The sequence below is a fragment of the Manis pentadactyla genome, chromosome 2, assembly GCF_030020395.1.
Source record: "Manis pentadactyla isolate mManPen7 chromosome 2, mManPen7.hap1, whole genome shotgun sequence".
NCBI classification, from domain to species: Eukaryota; Metazoa; Chordata; class Mammalia; order Pholidota; family Manidae; genus Manis; species Manis pentadactyla.
Window position 1 is genome coordinate 231,335,835 of NC_080020.1, and position 15,345 is coordinate 231,351,179.

Below are 15,345 nucleotides of genomic sequence, written 5' to 3' on the forward strand. Positions count from 1 at the left end.
CGGCTCGGGTTCCCAAGCGGAGCCAGCCTGGGGCTCGGCGGTGGAGGGCAGCCCTGAGCGCTGGACCGCACCCCACGGCGGGGAGGGCGCCCCAAACCCGGGGCCCCGCCCGCCGGCCGCTTAGCTTTCGTTTCCCCGCGGCGCCCCGGTTGGCGTTTCCGAGGGGCGGGGCGGGGCCTGGCAGCGCCTATGGCCTTCGCCCGCCGCCCGCGCGCCCCACTGCCGCTCGGACGCCTTTGGGGCTCGCAGCGTGGGGCCTGCGCCCGGGCCATGGCGCTGCCGCGCCGCTTCGCCCTGGAGTTGCCCGGCTGCACCGTGGCGCACTTCGCGGTCGGCGACGGCGTCCCCGGGGCTCGCAGCGACCTCCAGGGCCTGGCCACGCTCCTGGGCCCCCCGGGCCGCAGCTACTCAGTGTGCGTGCCCGGGCCGCCGGGCGGGGACTGCGCGGCGCGGGTGCGCGCGGCCCGGCTGCACCAGCGCCTGCTGCGCCAGCTGCGCCGCGACCCCCTCCAGCGGTGCCAGCTGCGCCGGCTGCTCGGCTACTGGCCCGGCGGCGGGGCGGGCGGCGTGCAGAACGGCTTCCTGCTCCACGACCCCAGTGACAGCCCCGACACCCGGCGCGCGCTGTTCGCGCTGCTGGGCGCGCACCCGGAGGCCCCGCGCCTGGGCGAGTTCGTGGGCGACGAGAACCGCCAGGTGTGGCAGCGCCTGTGGGAGCTGCGGGACGGCGCGGGGTGGCAGCAGGTGGGCCAGGAGCCCGTGGTGGCCGCCCCCGAGCCCGACCTGCACCCGGCGGTGCCCGACCTGCCCAGCTCCGCCGTCTTCCCCCACCGGGCAGCCGCCCGCGCCGTGCTGGAGGCGGTGAGTTCTGGCCCTTCCCAGCACTGGGGCTGGACCCCCAGGCGAGAGGTGAACCCGACTGTGCTCTCCGCGGGGCGGGCCCTTCCAGACTCTCCGACCAGGGTAGTGATTTGCTCCCGTTCGCAAAGCGGGTAGTGAAGGCGCCTGTGCGCCAGGCTGGCCATTGACTTTTTCGCCCTTCTTGCCTGCCCGCCTTCCAGCCTGCTGTGGGAAGCCACGCTTGCGGAGCCTGCTGTCAACGCGCGCAGAAGGCCCTGCGCGGGGAGAGGCCGCCGGGGTGGGGAAGGTGAAGCCGCTCGGGCCGCAGTTCCACGGCTCCGCGAGGTTGGGGTGGAGAAAGGGCATGAGTTTGGGGGCTTAAACTTAGCCCCAACAGCGCCTGACCCCTGACTGGCTGCGCACCGGTGGCTCAGAGCCCATGAGTCTGTGTTTTTCCTTTGATCTTGCTAGTACCTGGCGTCCAGTGTTGTTTTAAAACAACAAAACACGGGATACAGAGGATGCGCAGCGAAGGAGAGTGAAGGTTCTTTGTGACCGCAGGCTGGGCAACAATGTCCAGACTCGGCTTCTGTGGCTGCTCTGTGGAACTTGCTTATTTCGTGCAGGCTTTGGGGATAATACTGGAAGTGGTTAGGGGTGCAGGGCCCAGGCTTGGGTCTAAATCCAAACTCTGGCATTTATAACCTGTGTCACTTTCACTAAGTTTCTTAGACATTCTTTGCCACGGTTTCCTTTTTCCGTAGACGGGGATAGTAATGGTGCCACCCTCACGGCGTTATGACCCATGTTAACACTCTGAAAGCACTTGGAATATGTCTTGTTCAGGGTAAGCGCGTCGCCAAATGAATGTCAGGGCCCCTTTGGTGAGATGCTGCGAGCAGCAGCCAGAGGAAGAGTTAACGAACTTTGAATTCCCAGGAAGCCCCTACCCGGGCCCTTGGGTAATTGAGGGCTTGGTGCTCTTGCCCGCCCCACAGCGGTTCGAAGAGGTTAGGAGAGGGCAGGATGCTGACTGCTCTCTGGAGCCACAGTGCGGCCGACGGCCCACGCTGTGCCAGGCTGGACCTTAGTTCCACTGTCGCTGTGTCACATGGCTCTGCATATGTGTGTCCTCCCTGGCCTTCCTCCTCTGGGGTGGCCGGTCTTTGAGCTGCAGCCGCCCAGTATAAGGTAAGGGAATCTGGCCCTTCTCAGCTTTGCAAGCCTGAATTTCGGCACGGTGCCGAACACCACTTCTGCCTTGTTCGCACTGGGAAGTCGGTTCTCTGCAGTTCGATACTGCTTCTGCTAAAGCCCGGTGGCGTCCCTGCTGACATGCAGACGTTGTCTTACAGTGCACACCCTTCATTCCCGAAGCCCAGGCAGTGCTGGACCTGGTCGACCAGTGCCCAGAACAGCTCCAGAAAGGAGAGTTCCCCGTTATTGCCATCGAAGGGCTGGATGCCACAGGTAAGACAATGTTACCTTTTAGTTAGAATGAGATTAATTGGTCAGTTGCTGGACCAGACAGATCTTGACAAGCACCACTTTGTACAGAGTTCAATTCAGATGTCTCACATGGGCCATTAGGATGTGCCGGGTCCCGAGAAGACTGTCCGCGTAACGCCACGGGTGGGTGGGTGGAGGAGCCGAGCCGCAGCCCAGGAGCTCAGGTGAACACGAGCAGGCACTGCACGCTCCCTCTGGGGACACGGGTGAGGGGTCGGGGCCACGGTCAGGGATAGCTCTGGGAGGGTCGGCACCTGCATGGTGCGTTCCCTCCACATGGGAGCTGGTCAGGTGAGGAAGGAGGGGTGAGGTCCTCCTGACAGAAGCAGTGGCCTGTGGGCCCAGGTGTGGGCTTGACTGGCGTGGGGTGTCCGGGAGCCACAGACAGGTCAGAGGAGCAAAATGGAGAAGAACTAGGAAGTGGAGGCAAAAAGCCTTTGGAGCAGCTTTTTGGACAGCCACCAGGACACAGTGGATGTGCCCGTGCTGAGCCCAGGGGCACAAAAGCATAAGTGTGGCCCTCTGGGCAGCAGGAAATCCCTAAGGAAAAGGTTGACCTGGGGCGACAGTAGCCTCGGAGGGTGGGCATGTGGAGTTGCTGCCTCTGCTGACGTGCGGGCTGGGGAGTGTTGGCAGGAGGTGCCCAGGGCTTGTAACCAGGCCTGGAGGCCCGACCTGGGGTTCACCAGTGATTTGTAAACAAGAGGACCATTTTGGTTTTTTTCCAAGCAGAGGAACCCTAATATCCTAAAGGCCTGCAACTTTTTATAAAGAATCCTATTGTTGAGGAGCTCCTTTGAGGTACAGGTTGTAAGAATGCTCCTTCCGAGTTTGTATTGACTTTAGGGACTGATAGGCTGAAGATGAACTACACTGTGTGACCTGCAGGTAAAACCACCGTGACCCAGTCAGTGGCAGAGTCGCTCAAGGCAGTGCTCCTGAAGTCACCACCTGCTTGCATCAGCCAGTGGAGGGAGATCTTTGATGATGAGCCCACTATCATTAGAAGGGCTTTTTACTCCTTGGGCAATTACATCGTGGCTTCTGAAATAGCAAAAGCATCTACCACATCTCCTGTGATTATAGACAGGTGGGTATAAAGGCACCTTGAATTTGCCATTTTTTCCCTAATGTGTACATGTGTGTTCATGTGTATGCCTGTGTATGTAAGTGTACAATTGTGTTTATTAAGTCAAACTGTAGTATGATGATAATAGGAATAATGTCTGTGATTTATTAATTACTCGAGCCATAGCCTGGTGTTTTCCTAAGAGCATTACATATATTCTAATGTGTGAAACGATTACTTGGTTAGGTGGATATTAAAAGATATTCCCCAATGTACTGATGAGAAACATGGCCCTTAGAAAAGGTAAGTGACTTGCAAAGTGACTGAGTGAGCACCCGCATGTTAGTGATATGAGCAAACGTCTCTGCTTCACAAATCGATGCTTTCTCTGGCTCGTTTGTTCATTGGCTTACTCAACAAACATTTATTGGGTATCTACTGTGTGCCAATGACTGTCCTCAGTTTAGGGGACCCAGTGGTACATGAGTTGGATGCTGCCCTGCTTTCATGGAACAAACATGCCATTGGAGGAGAAGGTAATAATCGAGTGCATAAAGATATCAGGTAAGTCAGAGGGGGTAGATACTGTGAGTGGGGTAAACTGAGGTAATGTGGTAGAAAGTGCTAAATCCCACTTGATGGGGTGTAGGTAAGCCTGTGTGGGAAGGTACCATTGACCTGAGCTCTGAATGACCAAAAAGAGACAACACATGGAAACTCAGGAGTAAGAGCATCACAAAGAGAGGGCTTGGTGACCGATGCCTGTACACAGAAAGAAGTTAGCATATTTGAGGACTAGAAGCAGGCCAGTGTGCTGAAGCATATAGGTGCCAGGATGCTTTCTGGATGAATGAACAGAGAAAGGCAGAGGACTGAGCAGCAGGGCCTGTGGGCCATGAAGACTGTGGGTTTTATTCTGGGTTCCTGGGGAGCCATTGGAGGGTTTCAGCTAACAGAGTGATGTAAACTGATTTATACTGTTAAAATTCTATGCAAAATAAATAGCTTAAAGGTGCTACACAAAGGGACAATATATATGGCAAGTGAGTCATGCTAGGCTTACACTTAGCACTACTGAGCAACACGGAGACTGCAGCCAGGAGGAGATCCCGTGTGGCTCTCATCAGGCTGGTGAGAACCGATGAGCCATGTCGTAAAGCCCAGAGTCGAAGGTGAGATGGACTGAGAGGAGCTCTCCTAGGAGGCGGGACATGGCCACCATGCCTTGGGAACAACCTGAGAAGATGTAGCAAACTGCAAGATTGCTTCCACCTGCGGAAGAAACCGAAGAGTTTGTTTCAGCTTTGTGTGCATAATATGGAAAAAATTGAAAAACCAAAAGCCCATCAACAGAAGAAAGCATAAATAAATTACTGGCGTATTTGTAAAATGGAGCACTATACAGCAATATAAATGAGTGCATGCATTACTGTGCATTAATTAGAAAATCATAATTTCAGATGAAAAAATCAAGCTGCAGAAATAAGTTCAGTAAAATACATGCAAGAAATGCCAAATGCAGAGTACAGAGGGATGAAGGGATGGGGAGAGCGCTGTTCTCTTGCAAGGAGAGAGCAATGCATTTGGTAAGAAGCACAGAAGGGCTTCATTGCAATTGGACTATTCCTTAACATCACTGCAATGTTTGTTTCATTCTCCCTGCAATTTTACCTATTTTTGGAAAGTTAAGCAATTGTATTGAAGTATGACTAGTATTCAGGAAAAAATATCAGTCATAAATGTCAATTTCAAGGAATTTCAAGAAGTGACCATATCCAAGTACAGCCTGCACCCAAATCAAGACTTGGAGCCTTCCCACACCCTATAAACTCTCCTCTCCCCCCTCCCAGGCCCTACCTGCTCTTCCCTGGGGTGATGTTCCCCTGGGGTTAGTTCTGTCTGCTCCTGACCTGCCTGTACATGCAAACGTCCATCGAGTGCCCTTTGCATCCATGTCCTTCATGCTACAGGTGAGATCTGTCCTTGCAGCTCTGAACATTCTTTTACGCAACTTTGGTACATGTATGTTTGCAGTTCTGCTGTGTAGATTCTCAGGCATGGAATTGCAGGGATATGGGGCTCATGTGTGCCCAGCTTCAGCAGGTGTTGCAGAGCACTGTTGGAAGTGGTTGGGACCTGTCACAGTGCCCTTCCACACAGCGGTGTTTGCGAGTCCCCTTTGACCGGGTCCGAGTCCATGTTTAGCACTGCCAGTCTCACTAGAGTCGCTTGTCCACTTGCTCCTGGAGAGTGGGTTGGCCAGCTAAATGACAGTCTGCCGTACTTGGAAAGAGAACTCCTACCCCTTTCTTGACATACCTTTCTCTGCAGTTTTCTGTATCCCTGAAACATTCCACAAAGAGCATTCTGAGTGGATGTAGAGAAGAAAGCATGTGGGGCAGGAGGGGGCAGGAGGAAAACGGCAACAGTTAGAAGGCAGCGCTGTCATCCAAGCGATGCTGTTGGTAGGTGGGCAAGACAGTTCTTTCAAAGCTGGCTATAAGGAATCATAGAGAAGGGTAAGAAAGCGTGCTCCATTGTGCACTCCTTTGCCCCTGGCATGTTGCTGCTCTGTTGTTAAAGTGTCAGAAGCTGTCCTATTTGATATCTTTTTGGATGCAGACTCCTGTGTTTCAAGGAGAAGACTAAACAGTTTCCGAATCTGTTAAACGGGGATACTCTTCACCCCTTCCCTGCCTCCCACGGCGAACGGTGAGGAACAACCAAGGACTTGATTCCTGTGGAAGGGCTTTGAAAATGGCAAATTGCTGTTAATACATAAAGCATGACTATATACGCTATGGACAATGGGTCAGCAAGTTGCATTTGATTTGAACTAATGTGGCTTCCCTGATGGCAGGAATGAGGAGTACTAAACAGTGGCAAGAGTCTGGAATTGATGGCCAGGGGGTATGATTATTTAGAAGGAGCCGCAGTCTTGTCAATGAGAGAACTCAGCTATGGAAGGCAGGCCCTCATTCTCCCCATGATTTTTCTTCTTTGTGTCTGTGAATTGTCTGCAATTTGGTTCTTCAAAGAGATACTGCATCACCTTGTCAGATGAAAAGAAAAGAGCAGTTATTTGTTGTCTGGGTGGGTTTTGTTCATGTTTAAAGATTTTAATGAGATCTATTTTAGACAACACCATCATCTAGCTGCAAAAATGAGGGAGACTGTAATTTTTTATGGTGACTGTGGTTAAGGTTGGCAACTTAATCACCCCCATTACCTTTAAGAATCTATTCTTACTGACAGATATTACAATAAAGAAGGCTTTTTACATTATGATGATAACCTCCGTATTCATAGCTGAGTATTTAATTCAGTGAACATGGAGCACATGTAAAATGCAGTGCAAATTCTAGTTTGGTTGCCAAGAGAAAGGAAGCTGGGCCCTGCGTGGATTCATTCGGCTGGGGAGGCGCGCTGCGTCTGACGGAGGAGGTGGAAGCACACGCTTGTAAGTGGCCCGAGGCAGGGAGCTGCTGCAGAGCAATGTGCCGGGGCAGAATTCAAGGGGCAACAGCTCCAGGGGCTCGAGGTTTTCAGAGCACGCTTTTGGGTGTGAAAAAGAGCTTTGAAGAATGGATGGTATTAAAGGTGACCAAAAATCCCAAATTGATTTTTTACCTGTGTCCTTTTTGGTACTGTCTGTATTGTGTTATCATAACTTGTAATGAAGCGGCTTTAGTTGTCGCCAGTGTCTAGTAAGCATTAGACACTGTCTTAGAACGACAGTGTGATAACTCTTTAAAGCACTTCTCTATTTTGGCAACAACTAGGGAAGGAAAACCAAGCTCGCACGATGTTCATTTCTGGGGGGAGGAGACAGCCTGTGTTGGCTTACACATTGGCTTAAATGACTTAGCTTCGCTCACAAAGCAAGTAGGGGCAGAGGGTAAAACCCAGCTCATATAACACTGTGAATTTATTTTGTAGATACTCCCATGTCCTTGTCATTGAAAATAGTAGCTCGAATCTAAAATGATGAAAAATTTAGGATTTTAAGGCATTGAAACTACAGACAAGACTGAGGCCACGGGTACCTCTTTACATTGGGATGTTTACAATTGTTTCATAAATATTTGTTGTTAGTGATGTTCCTTTGATGCAGAATTTGGAGTTTTGCATTTAGTCCCTTAAAACTGGAGTATGACTTGGACAGGGCGAGAGTATAATCAGCTTTGCCAATTAATCAAATAATTGCAACTCATTCATTCGTATGTCCCAAGAATATCTATTCATATCAACTCACCAGATTCCGGTTTCATGTTTGGGACACAAAGGAATGATCTAACAGGAGACAAAAGAGAAATGTGTGACAATGACAGGCTCTGACTGACAGTGAGAGACGTTCAGTAGCCTGGAGCATGAAGGGCATTGGAGCCCACAAACAGCGGGTTCTGCTCTGGGGCTTCATCCGAGGGGAGCCCTGCAGGAAGAGGAGGCGTCCTGCTGACTGAGAACCCCACTGGAGCTGGAGGGAAAAGTGTGGCTAGACCTGGGTGAAGGGCTGTGCCTGGGTGCACGCTGAAGGGTGCTCTGTGCCCCAGGATGCTGGCTGGACACTTCCTGGCAGGCAGTGGAAAGCCACCGGGCATTTTGAAATGGAGCTGATTTCAATTTCTTTCACGCTTGTGATCTTCCTTTCCTCCCCTCGAAATGGTTTTAAAAGCAGCCAGTCAGGAGGGGTCGACTTTGCTTAGAGATGACATCCATGGGCTTGTATTTAGGTTTATTTTTCTCCTTTGCCAAAACAGATGAACAGGTAGATGACTGGAGAGGGGCAAGGACAGCGGCCTCCTAGCCAGGCGTTGTCGCCCACGGTGTGATTTCATTGACAGGTTCAGCCTTGAAACAACAAAAGAACCAAATGGGCCTGTAGATTTTTATTTGGCCAAGACACAACACTAAATATAAATGGACTGCAAATCTGCCACCTGCGAGCCCTGCCTTCACTGAGAGAGCGGACTGCAGGCCAGAGAGGTGGCGCATGTGACCTCACCGTCACCGCAGTGTCATTTGAGTCAATGGAGCTCTGCAGAGAGCCCACTGCATTCTGACTGGCATTGATTTTGATTTAGTTTTTGAATTTATAAATACTTTTAAAATAAGATTTAGTTTTATCTATGTATTTTGTACAGTACTAGGAACTCTTCAGCCAAGCTATCCTGGTTTCAACATCCTCGGCAACTGATTTTCAAGTGCGATCTTGACTTCTGCCGACGGAGCGCTCACCACTCCTCTCCTCCTCAGGTACTGGCACAGCACGGCCACCTACGCCATAGCCACCGAGGTGAGTGGGGGTCTGCAGCACCTGCCCCCGGCCCACCACCCCATATACCAGTGGCCAAGGGACCTGCTCAAACCCGACCTGGTGCTGCTGCTCACCGTCAGTCCCGAGGAGAGAAGGCAGAGGATTGAGGGCCGGGGCTTGGAGAGGACCAAAGAGGAGGCTGAGCTGGAGGCCAACAGCGTATTTCGGCAAAAGTAGGTGAACTGACACCATGTGAGTGGCGGGGTCCCCGGTGCGGGTGGTGAGCCAGGATCAGTACTGACTTTAGGACTGCAGAAGAACTGACACTGTTCCCATTTTTCAAATGCAAGAGGTGATTCCCTCCAAGTAGCTCAGTTCCTTTTTAATGGGCTGCTGCTGCCAGGCCTGCAGCATTGCTGTTTTAAAGCCCTGAGGTATCTGACTGCGGATCAGACCACCTTTCTAGTCCAGGCCTTGCCAGGAACAGTGTGAACCTGAGTTAGACAACACATGTTTGTGGGTCTCAGTTTCCCCAGTCGTGACATGGTGGGCACAGAACGCATCTGATGAACTCATGGTGACTTTTGCCTTTGAGACACTTTCTGTGTCAGGCCTTTTACTTCTGATGCTCTGTGATCCCTGCAAGGGCAACATTAGTCATATTTTACAGTTTATACAATGGAAGCTCAAAGGATTAAGTGATTGGCAAGGTTTGCAGAGCTACTAAGGCAAAAAACTGGGATTAATACCAAAAGCTTTCTGATTTTAAGCAGTACTTCCGTTGTCATTAGAAAGCTCTGGACACAGATGCCGGGCAGTCGGTGCATCTCACTGCTTCCTGGCTGGTGTGCGTCTGCTCTCAGGACGGCTTTGAGAAGCCAAGCCATATATAAGCAATGAGAGAGCTGCTATCATAACAAAAATCTGTTATTACAGAAATAATGAAATAGCAGCTCTGCTGTGTGCAGGGAACCACGTCCAGTAATTTCCTATGTTAATTCAATGAAACTTCATGACAAACTTGCAAGCGAGGCACTGTCTCAGTTCTCAGTTTGCGGATGAGACAGCGGAAGCAGAGAGAGGGAGAAGGCTGATGGGTTCGCCTGGCTCGTAAGTGGTGATGCAGACAGAGCTGTGGACCCAGACATCTTGGCCAGGTGCCTCCTCTAACCGCATGCTGGCTGCTTCTGTATGGCCGTTGGCATCAGTTGTTCCATATACTTCAAGGCTGGCTACCATTGAAGTGGTGACATTTTAGAAGAATCCTAAGTGAAAATGATGAATATGCCAAGGACCTCTGGCTTGTATGAAATCTGGCTGGTCTGGAATCCTTTAGGGCACACACTGTGGACAAATTTGCCATTGGGCAAATTAATCTCTTTGAACCTCTGCTACTTTCTCTGCAAAATGGGACAACAGTTTAAGTAATCCCTGCTGAGGTCACTGAATGTGAAATGAGAAGAATCATGCAGAATGGTAATGGCAGATGATAGATACCCAAGAAATGCTAGCTCATAAACAGTGTTATTAGTTTTTCATTTATTAAGCAAAACATATGAAATGTCCCCTATGGGCAACACTAGTTGCTGAGGGGAGGGGAGCAGTGAGATAAACCAGATGGGACCTGCCTTCTAGCTGTTTATATTAGGGTAGAAAAATAACACTTGCATGAAGAGCTGTGCTAAAAAGTAGGCCAACTCTTTTCATTCTGCCTGTCCCCAGGGTGGAAGTGTCCTACCGGCGGATGGAGAGCCCTGGCTGCTGTGTGGCTGATGCCAGTCCCTCCAAAGAAGAGGTCCTCCAGACGGTTTTGAGCATAATCCACAATAATTGTAATTAAGTATAATTACTCCTGGCCAGGAGACATGTTTTCTTAGATTTGAAGTTGGCTGATATAGCTCAGCCCACAATTGATTATGTGGTTTTCCCAGAATTCTACTGCACAAGAATTCTGTGTGGCAGAAAATTGGAGTTGAGACATTTCCATTTTACTTAGACCTTTGTACTCACTTCTGGCTGATGGACCCGTCAAAGCTGAGACTGGTCATGTTTCAGCCAGAGACCTGTGATGCTTTCTGCCCACATAACAAACATTGTCTTGGAATATATTTTTAACTACAACCCTACCAGTCCTTCCACGGTTTGCTCATCCAGAGAGCATGAGGGGTGCAGAAGCAGGCTGAAGTTCTTCCAAACCAGCAGAAGCCCCTCCAGCCTGTCCCATGCCTACACCTGGCTCACTGATGAGACTTTGGCATGGTCAGAGTTGACATCTTTCCAACCTGGCTGTACTCCGTCGTGAGGAGCTCAGCACCAGTCCTAGCGCCACGCACTCCAAAGACCATGTCTGGGTGTCCTGGCTGTCGCTGTCTTCTGGGTGGGGGGAACGCTTACAAAGAAGGCATCTGACTTGTGTCCGAAACTTACAACCCCTGAGATGGTCCTCTCGGTTAGCACTTCAGAGTCAAACAGAGAGACAGTTAACCCAAGATGCTCTAAGTACAAATACACCAACCTTCTTTGAATTATATGCTGCTTATTTATATTCCTTTCCTTTCCTCTAAAAACGCGGCTTTGGATATAATGAGTGTTTTGCCTTGAAGTCGATGAATGAAACTTAGCCAACCCCGCAGTGTATTCATATATTTACATCATGATTCCTCTGGGTGGGGGCTATGCGTCACTAATTACAATTGAAGCCAAAAAGCTAAATGCAGTGCTTATATATTTTCATTACACAGATTTAATCTATCTAACTAAGTAAGCACAGTGCATCCTGGGATGGGATTTCTTAGTAAATTGTCTTGTCCTTGAATGTCTTCTGATTGCACACGAAATCAGCTTTGAGATCTGTTTGGTTAGAAAGAAAATAGCTGAGAAAAGAGGGAACTGGATAACTGCAGCCTTGGTAGAGTCGTTTAACATCAATAACTTGGCCTAATGACTGATAATTCTTTCTTTGTCTTGAGGAGTTGGCTGAACAGGTGATTGCCTAAAATTCTAGTTCTCATACAGACGGATCTATAAATTATTGCATGAGCCTCAAGAAGATGCTCTCTCCAAATAATTAAATTTAAGGCCTTTCAAGTTTTAGCATCTGGAACCTTATATTATAATGAACTTTAATATTAAGTCTATCATACTATTCTTCAAAAGAATTGTAGGCAATTTTTATGTAATATATCTGCACATATAAATATGTAATTGGTTTCAGTTGAAAATATTTTTTAAAGCTGATAAATAGCATCAGGGACCTTTAAGATATGATACGGAATTATATTATTGGTGATACTTACCTAAACGTTCTGGAAAGCTTGTGCTGGCGGCCTAGGAACACAGACACTGAACACTTCGTGTGCCTTGCAAATGAATAAACTCGCTGTGATTTCCTAATCTGTGCTGTTGTCACGAGGGCGTGTTGGTTTTCCTGAGGGGTTCCTCCCGTGCGGCTCTCGTAGAGTCGGGAATTTTTGGTCATGGAAGTGGGGAGGCAGGAGCTCTTGGGCCAAGTGGAATTTGTGGTCAAAATGCTTTCAGAGGGAGGGGAGGGCATTTTTGTTTCATTCTAAACAATGTTTCAAGAAAGTGCAATCCCTTCCTCATGCCAAATATTAAAGGCATTTCTTCTAATCCAGGAGGAACAAGTCTTTGTACACCTGGGCTCTTTTCCACCTTCCTCGGTGTCCGCTGAGTGGGGGTAAGGCAGCCGCTCCCACCCAGAGACCGACGGCAGCGAGTTGCGTGCCGGGCTCGGTATGCTTACTAGATGAGTTCCGTTTCTATTCCTGTGATGGACCTTTATTGCCCCAGGTGTTTATTCTCCCTTTTCTTCCACAGTAATAGAAATTTGGCTCTACACATGGCTGCCGGCGATTTCACGTACATTTCCAAGTGTCCTGTCCAGCTAGGGTGGCCAACTGACCACTTCTGAGTGTGTGACCCAGAAGGGATGCATGGGGTGTCGGGGAGGGTGCCTGTGTCCTGAACCCTTCAGGCTGCCGTATCCAGCAGTGGTAGTGAGCCTTCTCAGTGTCAAGAGACAACAGTGGCCCCACAGAGGTGGAGAAGCAGCAGGAGGAATAGACACCGTCTGTCTGGACTTAGAAAAATTCAGTAAGTACTCAGTACGGAAGGAAGTGTCTACATTGTTCCATCCTAAAGGGAGGGAAGCAGACACAGCTTATGAGCAGAGCCTCCCCATCTGCATCCCCCAATGTGCCCCTTCTCAGTGGCACAAGTCTGGGCTCTTTGGTTTATTTTCTAGCCTTTGATTTCCTTTTCTGCTGACCCTTCTCTCTGTGAAATTACTCTCTTCCAGGAGCTATTGCACAGCATCTTAAGAATGTTTAACCCCTGGGATCTCTTTGGAATATGCACCAGGGAAATAATCAGTGATGCTCATAAAATATTTGATCATATTTGCATATGATGCTTTAAGTAATCAGAATATATAGCTATGCATAATGTATATTTATGTATAATATGTCTTGGATAGTTACATCAGGGTAAATCTTTTGATGGGACGCTAAGCGGAATGCAAAGCCCCTAAGAAGGTGTAAAAGCACCAGAAATACTGTTCTCTCAGTGAGAGCCAGTGATGTAGATTTCAGCCCAGAGCGAAGGTGGAGCTAAAACCATTTTCATCATCACACCAGGTTAGCAGATCCAGAGCAGAGGCTCCATGCAGATTAGAGCTGCGACATGATGGCAAGAGCAGTTTTGGCCTCTGGCTTTCTTCGTATTCAAGCTGTTGTTTTTCTTTGAGCTCTGAACCCAGGAGTCAGACTCTAAGCTATGCTTCACATTGGCAAATACATCCACTAGCAAATTCAGGCTGTGTAAATTCAGCTTTGTTCATGTACTTAGATATTTCCTTTGTATCAGCAGGGAGGGGAGAAATGGTGGCTTTTTATTCAGGAAAGTATTTTTTTTTTTCTCACTTCAAAATCTTCCTGAAATTCATTCAGCCTACAGTTGCAATCTACAACTAGAAGAAATTTTGTCCCTTTATATTGCCTATAAATAATTTGTTCTTTCTTGTGAGCAGCATAACTGGCTGGTAGAGGAAAAAATACTTAGACCTATCTGATTTAAAACTTAATATAATTTGTTCTTTTAACAGTACCTTTAAATAATGCATGCTACTGAGAAAATGCTCATTGTCTCAGATTTCTGAGTTTTCAAAGGCCTTCCCTTCTCTCTCCAAGGTGCCCTCTGGGTGCTGGGGGACCAAGAGTTAGGCAACCTTGTGGGTAAAGGGATGATGGGTCTATGGTCACATTATCCTCTCTTCAAATGGATGGGGATGGCCCTGTGGGCACAGGCAACTGAAATTTGTTTCTTGCAGCCCTTTTTAACAAACTTGGCCTCAGCTGTGTCTCACTGGTGTTCGGATCTCTTGAGTTCCTGTTTTCCATCCAGCTCAGCCACAGTGGCCCCCCTGACTAGCTTCCTGTCCATGGCCACTAAGGCCCCCTCTGGGGGAACTCTCAGGCCTTACTCAAATGTCAGGGAACTGAAGCAGTCAAGAAACTGGGTGTCAAGGCCTCCTTTGCATGACCATTCTGCACTACCTGCTTTATTTGGACGTGATCTTGATCCAGGTTGGTCCAGAGAAGCTCAAGGTGGCAGACAGGGAGGTGGCTGCCCTCCATGTTCCCCCCTGCCCAGTGCTTGCAGGTCCAGGGCAGGGCAAAGCCTGGAGAGGGAAATCGGGGAGCACGAAGCTCAGCATCTCACGCTTCATTTCCTCCCTTAGGAAGCAAATAGCCTCTTGTTTGCCTGCCGGGTTCCGTGTTTCAGAATGGCCTGCACGGCACAGGGGCGGCCCTCCCTGGGGTCTGGGTCCGTCTGGTTTGCTGAGCCCTTGGGGGGTCCTTTCAGTCTGGAGACTTGTGTTCTTAGAAATTTTCTTCCCTTGTTTTCTGGAGGAATCCGCTTGTTTTCTTTGCTCTTTTTTTATATCGTCTGTCAACCGGATGTTGGACTTACTGGACTGGTTTTCTAATTTCCTGACCTTTTCTCTCACATATTAATTTTTTATAAACTTTATTACATTTTGTAAGATTTTTTTCAACTTTGTGTTCAAAAGCTTCTTTTAAGATTTTCATCTCTGCTGTCAGGTCTCTAAATTCCAACCGCAGCTTTTCTTCCCTGCCTGCCTGCCTGCCTTCCTCCCGTTTTCCTCCCCTGCCTCCCTCTCTCATCATTTAGATATTCTTCTCATAAATAATATATTTTCTTTCTCCTTGGGTGACATATTATCTTTTTAACACTATTAATCATAACTTTAAAGTTCTTGCTGCAAAGCCTCCATTTCCTCTAAGGTGGATTTTTTGTTTATGTGTTTCATTTGCATTTTCCAGGTAAGATGCTTTCCTCAGGTCCTGGTGTGCTTGGTGGGGGGCTGTGATCGGTGCAGAAGCCTGAGATTCTGTGGGTGCTTTTGCTCTTGTTGCGTGAGGCCCTCCTCTTCTGCATCACTGCTGTGGACTCCCGCCTAACCTCACCGTCTCTCTTCCATTTGCCCCGTTCACTCCTCAAAGTGCAGATCTTATCACAACCTTCCTGTGGGAAATCTCACATCTCTCCCAAGGGTTGTGGTTAGAGTCGCTAGCAGGCTGAAATCAGCCAGCAGAGCGTTATTCGATGTCAAAAAAAAAAACAAACC

General features: G+C 49.0%; 1 protein-coding gene across 2 annotated transcripts; it reads left to right on the forward strand.

The window, feature by feature from the left end:
* Nucleotides 1-134: 134 nt before the first annotated feature.
* Nucleotides 135-12,066, forward strand: CMPK2 (cytidine/uridine monophosphate kinase 2). 2 transcript variants are annotated; one of them, XR_008995960.1, is made up of 5 exons: nucleotides 135-861; nucleotides 2,196-2,310; nucleotides 3,238-3,439; nucleotides 8,563-8,908; nucleotides 10,398-12,066. XR_008995960.1 is itself a non-coding variant. In XM_036881716.2 (5 exons), exons 1-5 carry the CDS (start codon nucleotides 190-192, stop codon nucleotides 10,513-10,515), a joined length of 1,341 nt encoding a protein of 446 aa, XP_036737611.1. In that variant the 5' UTR covers nucleotides 158-189; the 3' UTR covers nucleotides 10,516-12,066. The 2 variants fall into 2 exon arrangements, 1 of the variants encoding a protein (XP_036737611.1); XM_036881716.2 differs by having other exon boundaries at nucleotides 158-861; nucleotides 8,675-8,908.
* Nucleotides 12,067-15,345: the final 3,279 nt, after the last annotated feature.

Coding starts and splice junctions, on each gene's coding strand:
- CMPK2 (XM_036881716.2), top strand. CDS start 190: ATGGCCTTCGCCCGCCGCCCGCGCGCCCCACTGCCGCTCGGACGCCTT. Junction 2,311..3,237: donor CGAAGGGCTGGATGCCACAG/GTAAGACAATGT, acceptor TGTGACCTGCAG/GTAAAACCACCGTGACCCAG. Junction 8,909..10,397: donor AACAGCGTATTTCGGCAAAA/GTAGGTGAACTG, acceptor GCCTGTCCCCAG/GGTGGAAGTGTCCTACCGGC.